Raw genomic sequence first — 12,495 nt, 5'->3', positions numbered from 1 at the left:
TCTCCAGACAAAGAGGGAACTGCGTCATCTTTTAAGAATAATCGTTCTGTGAATCCGGCATTAAACTGATTGAGATTGAGGAAGCAGTCCTCAGCAAAATGTGCTGCACATAGTTTTAAATTGTGATTATAATTTTCCAGAACCGAGTTAACCATAAACTGTAGCCATTGATCTCCACGTACAGCGTCCGTGGGAAGGCCAAACAAAGGTGATTTGACTCCGGGATGAAAATAACAGCGTTTCAATGGCATGGCGACAAACACACTCTAGAAAAAAAACAACGCTTCCTATTCTCGGCGTGCGAGAGCAAAAGGACCACGCCCCCGAATTTGCGTGTTCTTGTGGGCGGAGGGTTCGTCAACAAACGGTTTTAGTTGCGTAATTAAAGCAGGAAGTGCAGCGGTGTAGTCCAAACCGGCCGTTCGCTGTAGGCTTTGAAAGGGAACTTCTGTTAAATAAAATATCTCGCTTGGCATTGAACTTTGAGCTTTATAATTTTACAGGTATTATTTATGCTCTAACAGCAACATTTCACACTAACTACAGTTTGAAAGATGGAATCGCAAAGAATGGGACCTTTAACTAATTACTTCAGTCATTCAGAATGTTATAACTATATTACCAATATAATTTTATCAACATCAAGAGAATGTTGTAGGGAATGAGATGCTCAGGTTAAGGCTCTGTCCACACAAACACGGTATTTTCAAAACCGCTGCTCTTTCTATGCAGTTTGGCTGTTCGTCCACACACAAACACAGTATCCGGTTACTGAAACCGGACCTTTTTGAAAACTCCGGCCAGGGTGAAGAGTTTTAGAAACTCCGGTTGTAGCTTTGTCGTGTAGATGGTGAAACCAGAGAATTCAGCTTGTGAAGTCAGTGTGCGCGGTTCTCTCCTTTGTTTGACGTCAGATTGTGTGCCGTTATCTCTTTTGTGTACATGAGTCGAGTCTTTGCTTTTAATAACTCTGCTAACAGCGCTTATCACATAGATACATGTGCAGTTATCTCATTGTATTGCAGAACAGAGGTGCCTGTCCATATGGGCCCTCCCCCTGTGTATATACAGTTACCTGTCACTGAGTCCAAAAGTAAAGGAACTTGTAGAAGGGTTTCACCAAGCCCATGGCATCCTCTGTGCATTGGTGCTGTGGATGGGATCCATGTGGAGATCAGGCAGCCAATCATAATGTGGTTTTGCGTTTTCATGTGGACAGGTTTTTTTTAACTGTCCTTGTGTGGACATGATTGTTTTTTTAAATAGAGGAGGAAAAACTGGTTATAAAAAATACCTGTGTACGTATGGACTAGGCCTAAGTGTCTTGAGAGTTAGCCAGCAAATAATTTAAAGGTCTACTGAAATCAAAATTTAAGTTAAGTTTTTTAGCTTTTAGTATGACTGTGTTAGCCTTAAAGTTATGAATAAGCTGGTATGTTTGACAAAATTTGCATTTAGGAGATATAACATTCAAAATTTACAGTCTCTCACATCCGTTAAAACGAATCTCAGATTTTGGTGACATCATCGCAGACTTTACTTTCTCATCAACTCTTCTGTCCAATCAAAATGCTCTCTAGAATCTAAAGCCCGCCCCCTTACACTGCTGAAGCTGCGGCTGAAATCGGTCAGTTGTTCACACATTTACTAACATCTACATGGTGAAAGGCACACAGCACACTATATATGTGATAGGAAACGATTCAGTGTAAATATGCAATCATATTAGCACGATGACAGATTGAGAAGCGGTGGGTTGTTGCCCGTTCATCACGCCTCTTGTGGTCTGATTGGTTGAAAGACTATCCAATTGTGTACAGAGTCATTCAAATAATGCCCGTTGATCACGCCTCTTGTGCAGTAGAAAATGCAGAGTAGACAGCCCAGACCAATGTTCAGTCTTACATTGAGCTTAGAGCTTGGTCTGGTGATAGCCAGACAGTGTGCCAGAATCGAGTTCTCTTTCACACTGGTTTGGTCGTCCCAAACGTCTTCCATTTAAGGATTACGGAGGCCACTGTGCTCTTAGGAACCTTAAGTGCAACAGGTTTTTTTTTTTGTAACCTTGGCGAAATCTGTGTCTAGCCACAATTACGTATTTATTTATGATTTTGATCGCCAATGTCAAGTGATTTCAGCAGTTTTGGCGCGCAATCCAAATCATGAATCAATCAGCTGATTCATGACCATTCAAATCTTTATTTGAGGATTGAAAACAAACCCGGAAGAGAACACAATGCTGAATAAAGTCATTGTTTTTGTTATTTTTGGACCCAAATGTATTTTCTCTGCTTCAAGAGACTCTAATTAACCCACTGATGTCTCATATGGACTACTGTGATGATGTTTTTATTCCCTTTCTGGACATGGACAGTATAGTGTGCATACACTTAGATACGCTCTCGGACTAAATCTTAAATATCTTAAACTGTGTTCTGAGGATGAACGGAGGTCTTACGGGTGTGGAACGACATTAGGGTGAGGAGCTAATGACATAAATTTCATTTTTGGGTGAACTAACCCTTTAATCATTTGAAAGTGACCTATACTGTCCTATGATATTCTATTAATCTAAAGTTAAACTCATGGATGTGGCTGTTCATAGTTGTCTATATACCACCTATGATGTATCTTATGAATCTATTGTTTTTTTCACTTTCATGTTTGGTATAATTTTAAAATGCGATTGGTAATATGGTGTCAATTTCACCGCAGTTACTTGCATTATGAGAAAGACTGAAAAACTCACACACCAATGTGTCTCACCGCTGTCAGGTTTGCATTTCTTTGTAACTGTTTTAAACACATTCTGCTTACAGAACACAAATTATAGTTGTTTGTGCTAATACATGTACATATTAACTAGTTGAGTTACACGACTGCTTTGCCTTCTTATTGTATATGTTGTTCGCCATGCATATACTGTAAATCAAGTTGCTCTACTAAAGACCAATTCACACTGTACTGGCAGACACTGAACAACGGCAACAGAGACTTTGTTGGGTTTTGTCAGATCAGTGTGCTACCCCTGTCTGAGTTGCTCAGTGCTCGTTTTTTCACTTTGTCAGATTGTGAAATGTTTAAGAAGGGGGTGTACTGTAATTTGGTGGCTGTCAGTGCAGTGAGAATCGGCCTTAAAAGCTTAGACGATGTTGAACTGGCAGACAGACGCCTTTTCACCACGGCAGTCCTCGTCGAACCACTTCCCGTTGGCCGTGCTGGACAGGATGGCACAGTTCTGGCTGCGGCCTCCATCGGGCTGATGGGTGATCTCTGACTCCCAGTTCTTAAAACGTATCGGTGAGCCTGACTGGTCAGTCCACTCGCCCTCCTTTAATATGTCATTCACAGCCAACCAGACGTGTCCTTCTGGCCCGACGGTCTGCCGGACGTACTCGTACAGCTGGTCGTTCTCATCACCAGAGAGAGGGCTGCTGAGGGTTCCACCTTTTGCAATGCAGTCATCATTTGCCAAGTGAAAGGTCTTCTTCATCTTGTCTACAAGAAAACATTTGCCAGGGATCTTGAAGCCTTTCAGGCAAACTAAAGAGAAAAGGAAAGAACTTAAGGATCAAATAAAAGTTATGAGCTGTGACTAACACACAACAGACAACACTGAATTCCACACACCTCATATCTCAGAGACATTTTCCACAAATACATCAACAACAAAACCCTGCAGACATTACCCTTGTGAAACACAAGTTGTATTGCATGTACAGTATTGTTCAAAATAATAGCAGTACAATGTGACTAACCAGAATAATCAAGGTTTTTCGTATATTTTTTATTGCTACGTGGGAAACAAGTTACCAGTAGGTTCAGTAGATTCTCAGAAAACAAATGAGACCCAGCATTCATGATATGCACGCTCTTAAGGCTGTGCAATTGGGCAATTAGTTGAATTAGTTGAAAGGGGTGTGTTCAAAAAAATAGCAGTGTGGCATTCAATCACTGAGGTCATCAATTTTGTGAAGAAACAGGTGTGAATCAGGTGGCCCCTATTTAAGGATGAAGCCAACACTTGTTGAACATGCATTTGAAAGCTGAGGAAAATGGGTCGTTCAAGACATTGTTCAGAAGAACAGCGTACTTTGATTAAAAAGTTGATTAGAGAGGGGAAAACCTATAAAGAGGGGCAAAAAATTATAGGCTGTTCAGCTAAAATGATCTCCAATGCCTTAAAATGGAGAGCAAAACCAGAGAGACGTGGAAGAAAACGGAAGACAACCATCAAAATGGATAGAAGAATAACCAGAATGGCAAAGGCTCAGCCAATGATCACCTCCAGGATGATCAAAGACAGTCTGGAGTTACCTGTAAGTACTGTGACAGTTAGAAGACGTCTGTGTGAAGCTAATCTATTTTCAAGAATCCCCCGCAAAGTCCCTCTGTTAAAAAAAAGGCATGTGCAGAAGAGGTTACAATTTGCCAAAGAACACATCAACTGGCCTAAAGAGAAATGGAGGAACATTTTGTGGACTGATGAGAGTAAAATTGTTCTTTTTGGGTCCAAGGGCCACAGGCAGTTTGTGAGACGACCCCCAAACTCTGAATCTAAGCCACAGTACAGTGAAGACAGTGAAGCATGGAGGTGCAAGCATCATGATATGGGCATGTTTCTCCTACTATGGTGTTGGGCCTATTTATCGCATACCAGGGATCATGGATCAGTTTGCATATGTTAAAATACTTGAAGAGGTCATGTTGCCCTAAGCTGAAGAGGACATGCCCTTGAAACGGTTGTTTCAACAAGACAATGACCCAAAACACACTAGTAAACGGGCAAAGTCTTGGTTCCAAACCAACAAAATTAATGTTATGGAGTGGCCAGCCCAATCTCCAGACCTTAATCCAATTGAGAACTTGTGGGGTGATCTCAAAAATGCTGTTTCTGAAGCAAAACCAAGAAATGTGAATGAATTGTGGAATGTTGTTAAAGAATCATGGAGTGGAATAACAGCTGAGAGGTGCCACAAGTTGGTTGACTCCATGCCACACAGATGTCAAGCAGTTTTAAAAAACTGTGGTCATATAACTAAATATTAGTTTAGTGATTCACAGGATTGCTAAATCCCAGAAGAAAAAAATGTTTGGACAAAATAGTTTTGAGTTTGTACAGTCAAAGGTAGACACTGCTATTTTTTTGAACACACCCCTTTCAACTAATTGCCCAATTGCACAGCCTTAAGAGCGTGCATATCATGAATGCTGGGTCTCATTTGTTTTCTGAGAATCTACTGAACCTACTGGTAACTTGTTTGCCACGTAGCAATAAAAAATATACTAAAAACCTTGATTATTCTGGTTAGTCACATTGTACTGCTATTATTTTGAACAAGACTGTACATTTGTACTTCAAACCTTAAAATACTTTTTTTAACTGTACTTGTAGATAATATTAATGAAAGAAGAAAGAAAGCCCACGTAAGTCTAGTTAAAGAGAGCACACTTTCAAGACTGTTTCTTAACACACTTAAAAGGTTTTTTCCCCCTTATGGCATCCTGTATGACTTTCTTCTTTCAGCCAAAAACAATCAGAGTTATATTAATAATCATCCCGGCTCTTCCGAGCTTTATAATACAAGGTTTGTATAATACAAGGTTTGACGGTACTTAAGCGAGCTCTTAACACATTATACTCCATCACGTCTATTGCGGTCTCAAAACTCTGGCCAGTTGATAATACCTAGAATATCTAAATCAACTGCAGGCGGTCGATCATTTTCCTATTTAGCTCCTAAACTGTGGATTAGTCTTCCTAGCATTGTTCGGGAAGCAGACACACACTGTCAGTTTAAATCTAGACTAAAAACACATCTCTTTACTATGGCATACACATAGAACATTTTTAACTTTCATTATTCAAATCAATTGACTGATTGTTAGGCTGCATTAACTAGGTCAGCCGGAACCGGGAACACTTCCCATAACACCTGATGTACTCGTTACATCATCAGAAGAGTGACATCTACGCTAATGTTGTCTCTCTGTTTATCCCGAGGTTTATCCCGGATCTGGGCCCTGTCCGGATCGGATGGTGGACCTGCCTGGACATGACCAGCTCATCCTGGAGTGTCTGCTGAGCCGTGTCAAATGGTGTCTCCTCTGAATTTGCCTCACTGGCACGACATGCTCAAAACCCGTCTTCGGCGCAGTAATTCTGATCTTTCATGTATTCATACTCTTGTGTAATCGACGCCCCATCCCATCATTTATTTCCAAATAAACCCGTCTCTTCCGTGATACCCTGAAATTTTGAATATTCCAATCTAATATGATTTCTGACCTGTAAGGTTGCCAGAATAATAATCTTACACGGTGTGTTAATAGGCCAGAGGAGAACTGGCACCCCGACTGAGTCTGGTTTCTCCCAAGGTTTATTTTTCTCCATCATGCCCCGATGGAGTTTTGGTTCCTTGCCACTGTCGCCTTTGGCTTGGCTTGCTCAGTTGAGGACACTAAAAATATGATTAAAGTTATTCAACTTATTATACAAATAAAATGTATGAATTAGGTCTTATTTAATTCTATAAACTATAATACTGATCTGCCAACATTGTCGCTCTATGATAAATTAAAATAAGCTGATAACATCACTGTTTTCTCCAGTACGACTGAACAGCCAAATCTAATTTTGTCGCAATATTGTCCTGTTTGACACTGTGAAGCTGCTTTGACACAATCGTGATTGTAAAAGCGCTATATAAATAAAGTTGATTGATTGATTGATTGATTGATTGATATAATGGAAGTGAATGCTACCATTTTTTTGAATCCCAAAAAAACGCATACATCCATCCTAAAAGAAATCTACGGCTCCAGGGTGTTAATAAAAACATTCTGAAGCGAAGGGATGTGTTTTTGTAAGAATAATATCCATATTTATAACTTTATAAACTATATTTACTGGCTTGTGGGAATGGTTGTATGTGAGTTGAGTTCTGGCGGTAGAGTGACCTCTGACCTGACACATGATAGGATGTAGGAGTAGCGGTTCAAACAACTAACTCAAGCTCCTCCCGCATCTTTAAAAACTCTCATTTTAGACTTTTTTGCTCTATCCTAATGCTTCGGGTCAGAGGTCACTCTTCCACCGAACTCGACTCGTGTCCAGCTGATATCAGAAGCCAGTGACTATAGTTTATAAAGTTATAAATATGGATATAGATTTTTTTCCTCGCTTCAGAAGGCCTTTATTAACCCCCTGGAGTCGTATGCATTACTTCAAAATCCAAGTCACCATTCACTCCCATTATAAAGCTGTGAAGAGCCAGGATATTTATTAATTTAACTGTGTTTGGCTGAAACCTAAGGGTGGCTTGAGGGTGAGTTAATCATGTAGTAATTTTCAAATGTTTTTTTCATTTTTTCTGAACTAACCATTTAAGTACTTTTAAAAACTGCACTAATAATGTTAAAGCTACAATGTGTAACTTGTTTAGTTTATTCTTAGCTAAAAACACTTAGTTCTTTCAAAAAATGTATGTGCTCATTAATGTATATTTACTTCTTTCAAGTAATAAAGTATTCTCGTAATTTTATAATATACCATTGAAAATACATACGGGTGAGGGTTCGGATGGCGGTCGCCATGTTGCCCCTCCATCTTGAAAGTACATTTGCCAAAGAGGGACATACCCGTAAATTCAAGCTTCGCTTTTCGCGTTTTAACACTCGATGGCACCGTGTCGAATGTGAAGAGGGGGATTGCTTGAGGCTGCTATATGATGATGGAGGATCACTCTTAAGCCCCTTTCACACTGCACGTCGGACCCGCAAAGTTCCCGGAGCATTGCCGGGTCGCCTTCTGTGTGAAAGCAACCACGTCCCGGAATTGATTACCGAATTCGACCCGGGTCGGGACCTAGTAACACTGTGGGATATGTATCAGAGTCGCCAAGGAAGCGGAAAAGAGAATTAAGATGGCAACGCAACGGGCAAATCAACAAGACAAAAGTAAATATTGGAGTGGCCTTTCCAAGATGGAAAGAGCTCATGAGGAGCAACGATTTCAAAAAGAACGCCGACGTTGCCTGCTTTCTTCTCGACAGGTAATATTAATTCAGCCTATTTGTGTATATTGGAAGTTTTATTGTTGCTTGGCTAATTATATCATGGTGTGCTGTGCATAACACTAGAACGACGTCTAGGATAGTTTTCCTCGCGTCAATGATGAAAAAGTATTGTTTACCTTATAACATAAATCCGTGTTCTATGACGGATAACATGAGATTAATATTTTAATTGCATTATAATTTGTTTGCCTTACGCTAGTGGTGTTGTACAATATACAGAATAACGATAGCACTGATAAAAGTTGCTTTACTAAGATTAGCTTGCATTCGTCTGGGAACCTGATAGCTGATGTTAGCAATGAAATGGTAAAAAATAACGAAAACGTAAAACTATTATTCATTTTACATAGATTAATTTGATCATAGATCATTTGGCAAATTAAATAACTGCAAATTATAATAGTTTTCAAAAATTACCTCATCACTTGAAGCAACACTCACCGAAGAGGTCGAACTGGAAGCCATGACTAAATCGGCCACCGTAGGAGTTGAAACGAAATCGAAATTGAGAGGAACAGAAACTATTATTCACTCGATGGCCATATACCTTTTCACCACTAGATGGGGGAAAATATCACACAGTGTAGCTTTAAAGTAATTGTATATCATTATGTTTTAATAATCAGTTGTGATGCTTTATCATGGAGTAAAATGTCACAAATGCCAATTAGCAAATGTGTAATTACATATTAAATACATAACATTTCAATAGAAATGACATTAAATAATATTTTAGTTATGCTTGTAAATGCTTGTCAGTGCACTTTGACCATATTTCATAGAGGTAATTATGAAATTACATATAAAGATGTATTTAAGTGGGTCAAAAAAATCTGCAATGTACTGCTCTGAGACGCAAAGTTTGAGAATCCAAACGCAGCTTTAATAAAGGATAATCCACAATCGTAGTCAAAAACAGGCAAGCAGTCCAATCAGGCAAACAAGGCAGGAGAGACGGGCAAACGTAATCATTGATGGAGTGACAGTCCGGTGACAGTGGAGTGTCTTCTGGTGCTAATCACGGGCACTCACACTGGTGATCGGGACAAAAACACTCTAAAGTTCAGCTAATTGCATTTAATATACATTTAAATGCAATTGAGTGTCTAAAAACATTACATTCAGTTCCCACTTAAGTATTCTTTTAAGCATATTTTTTCAAATGATTATATTTCAAAGCATATTATGTTAAAGCATTATTATTTGTAAACTATAGTTTTTAAAAAGTGAGGCAATTTAGTCCCAAGAACTACTGAAATAGTACACTTACAATACTAGTATACAACTAGTGCTTTGATTTTAGCATATTTATTACATGACTTATCGTATATAATACTTTAATTTAGCATCATTTTACTTAATTAAATGAACCTGAAGTATACAGCACTTCATACTGTTTAAAATGTGAAATAACCTGCTGGTAGATGTTGTAACTACACTGTTCTGGCTACGAAACATCTTTTTCAGATGACAGACATTTAAAGTAAACAATTTTACAACATACCACAAATATTTCATTGTATATTTCACTAGTGCCTAATAATGTCGAGTTTGCGTTGTTTCGATGCCCAAGATAAAAACAGGGACACATTTGACTTTCATAGTTCTGATTGCTTAATTATTATTACTAAAATATACAAATAACACTAAAAATAAGTGTAACTTATGACCAGTACGTATCATTGGCTGATAACAGAATTCTTCCTAAAAAGTATTTTGGTAACACTTTAGTTTATGGTTCAGATCTCACTATATTATAGTTGCTTATTATCATGCATATTACTAGGATATTGGCTGTTTATTAGTACTTATAAAGCACATATTAATGCCTAATTCTGCATGACCTTATTCTACATCCCTTAATCCTACCCAGTGCATACCTTAATACGTATTAATAAGTAATTAGGAGTTTATTAAGGAAAACATCATAGTAAATAGCGAGCATTGGACCATGATCTAATGTCTGACCAGTATTTTCTGTAAAGCTGCTTTGAAACAAAAGGTATTGTGAGAAGTGCTGTAGTATTTCAATCTCTTTATGTGAATTACTTCATTCAGTACCTGTCTGTAAGGCTTGTTGTTCCTTCAACAGATTCAGATCCTGCACAATCTGATCGATCTGTTTCTTCAGCTCCTCAATAGCAGCACTGTTTGAATCTTTTTCACCAGCACAAAGACAGAATTTACACTTTAATATACAAGCAAAGCCAGATGAAATACATGATATGAATGGGTTTAAAATCATTTAACCTGACTTAAAAACATAGAAAACAAAATACAAAATTAGAAAACTCATTTAGTAAATAAATAGAAATATGGGTACAGAAAGGGTTTATGTTGTGTAGAGTTCATGTAGCATAGAAGTACAAGTTGCATCTTAATAAAGCATTTTCTGTTTTATTGAGATGTTTTATTACCTTTTTTCCCATTCTTTCTCTTTGTAGAGCTCTGCTCCGGGCTGGATCGCACCAGACAAACCACACAAAACAGAAGCTTGATGGCTTTAAAATCCATATTGCTCACTGTACGTGTTGCTAGAAGCCTTTGAGACACTGATCTGCTCTACTGAGGTCCAGCTGCCCGTCATGAGCTGCGTAACAGCATGAGGAACAGATGATTTTCATCTAACAAGCCTTTTTTTCTGGCACTGCGTGGCTACATTACTGCGCTGCCAGATATTTCACATTATTATTGTTAGTTATTATTATATTTATAGTAGAAGTAATATTATCTTGCTTTGCACTGCATCATCTACTAATCATTGCATCAGTTGATAATCAATAGTAATGTGTATTCTTTGTATTTATTATTGTCCTGTAGTTTGCAAACTAAGCGGAGGATCATGAATTTGATTGTGTCTACCCAAAGCATTTCTTTTTTATAAACATTGTTTCCATTAGTTTGTGATATTGTATTACATCAGTGCCATAACCTCACTGGGTGGAGTGTTATGTGTCCGTTCACACTCGTAGATGCTTGGCAACCGTGGAGCAATATGAAAAACATGATGGGTGGATTATGGGTGTTAAACAGAAGCACATGCAGCATTTGTAACCAGTGTAAGGGAAAGCTACTTTTACGAGTAATGCATTACAACATTGTGTTACACCTTAAAAAGGTAACTCAATCCAGTATTAGGTTACTTTTTATGGAAAGTAATACGTTACAAAACTTTCTCATCTGGGTTAGGCTTGCTTGTTTGTTTGTTTTTGCATTTTTGGCCAATGTAAATGTAATGTGTCCTTTTACATTAAAAGTGAAATGATTGAACCTGAGACTGAAGGAGAGGACGCAGCTCAAACAAACACTTCAGCTGTGCTGCCAAAGTTCGACACTTACAGTCTTGTTCAAAATAATAGCAGTACAATGTGACTAACCAGAATAATCAAGGTTTTTAGTATATTTTTTATTGCTACGTGGCAAACAAGTTACCAGTAGGTTCAGTAGATTGTCAGAAAACAAACGAGACCCAGCATTCATGATATGCACGCTCTTAAGGCTGTGCAATTGGGCAATTAGTTGAAAGGGGTGTGTTCAAAAAAATAGCAGTGTCTACCTTTGACTGTACAAACTCAAAACTATTTTGTACAAACATTTTTTTTTTTTCTGGGATTTAGCAATCCTGTGAATCACTAAACTAATATTTAGTTGTATGACCACAGTTTTTTAAAACTGCTTGACATCTGTGTGGCATGGAGTCAACCAACTTGTGGCACCTCTCAGCTGTTATTCCACTCCATGATTCTTTAACAACATTCCACAATTCATTCACATTTCTTGGTTTTGCTTCAGAAACAACATTTTTGATATCACCCCACAAGTTCTCAATTGGATTAAGGTCTGGAGATTGGGCTGGCCACTCCATAACATTAATTTTGTTGGTTTGGAACCAAGACTTTGCCCGTTTACTAGTGTGTTTTGGGTCATTGTCTTGTTGAAACAACCGTTTCAAGGGCATGTCCTCTTCAGCATAGGGCAACATGACCTCTTCAAGTATTTTAACATATGCAAACTGATCCATGATCCCTGGTATGCGATAAATAGGCCCAACACCATAGTAGGAGAAACATGCCCATATCATGATGCTTGCACCTCCATGCTTCACTGTCTTCACTGTGTACTGTGGCTTGAATTCAGAGTTTGGGGGTCGTCTCACAAACTGCCTGTGGCCCTTGGACCCAAAAAGAACAATTTTACTCTCATCAGTCCACAAAATGTTCCTCCATTTCTCTTTAGGCCAGTTGATGTGTTCTTTGGCAAATTGTAACCTCTTCTGCACATGCCTTTTTTTTAACAGAGGGACTTTGCGGGGGATTCTTGAAAATAGATTAGCTTCACACAGACGTCTTCTAACTGTCACAGTACTTACAGGTAACTCCAGACTGTCTTTGATCATCCTGGAGGTGATCATTGGCTG

At 38.5% G+C, this 12,495-nt stretch overlaps 1 protein-coding gene across 1 annotated transcript; it reads right to left on the bottom strand.

Moving 5' to 3' along the window:
- Positions 1-2,765: 2,765 nt before the first annotated feature.
- clec3ba (C-type lectin domain family 3, member Ba) lies at positions 2,766-10,908 on the bottom strand. Its single transcript, XM_067449353.1, has 3 exons — positions 10,496-10,908; positions 10,140-10,235; positions 2,766-3,543 (listed from the first exon to the last, which is right to left on the bottom strand). Exons 1-3 carry the CDS (start codon positions 10,590-10,592, stop codon positions 3,143-3,145), a joined length of 594 nt encoding a protein of 197 aa, XP_067305454.1. The 5' UTR covers positions 10,593-10,908; the 3' UTR covers positions 2,766-3,142.
- Between the last annotated feature and the right edge of the window lie 1,587 nt (positions 10,909-12,495).

This window comes from Pseudorasbora parva, chromosome 7 (assembly GCF_024679245.1).
Source record: "Pseudorasbora parva isolate DD20220531a chromosome 7, ASM2467924v1, whole genome shotgun sequence".
Lineage (NCBI taxonomy): Eukaryota > Metazoa > Chordata > Actinopteri > Cypriniformes > Gobionidae > Pseudorasbora > Pseudorasbora parva.
The sequence above is the reverse complement of the archived record's forward strand: the minus strand, read 5'-3'. Positions and strand labels throughout refer to the sequence as shown.

Excerpts from the sequence above, each read along its gene's own strand:
- clec3ba (XM_067449353.1), bottom strand. The coding sequence starts at position 10,592 with ATGGATTTTAAAGCCATCAAGCTTCTGTTTTGTGTGGTTTGTCTGGTG. Across the intron at positions 10,236-10,495 it reads GAGAAAGAATGGGAAAAAAG|ATTCAAACAGTGCTGCTATT; the intron begins GTAATAAAACAT and ends CTGGTGAAAAAG. Across the intron at positions 3,544-10,139 it reads ACAACAAGCCTTACAGACAG|TTTGCCTGAAAGGCTTCAAG; the intron begins GTACTGAATGAA and ends TTTTCTCTTTAG.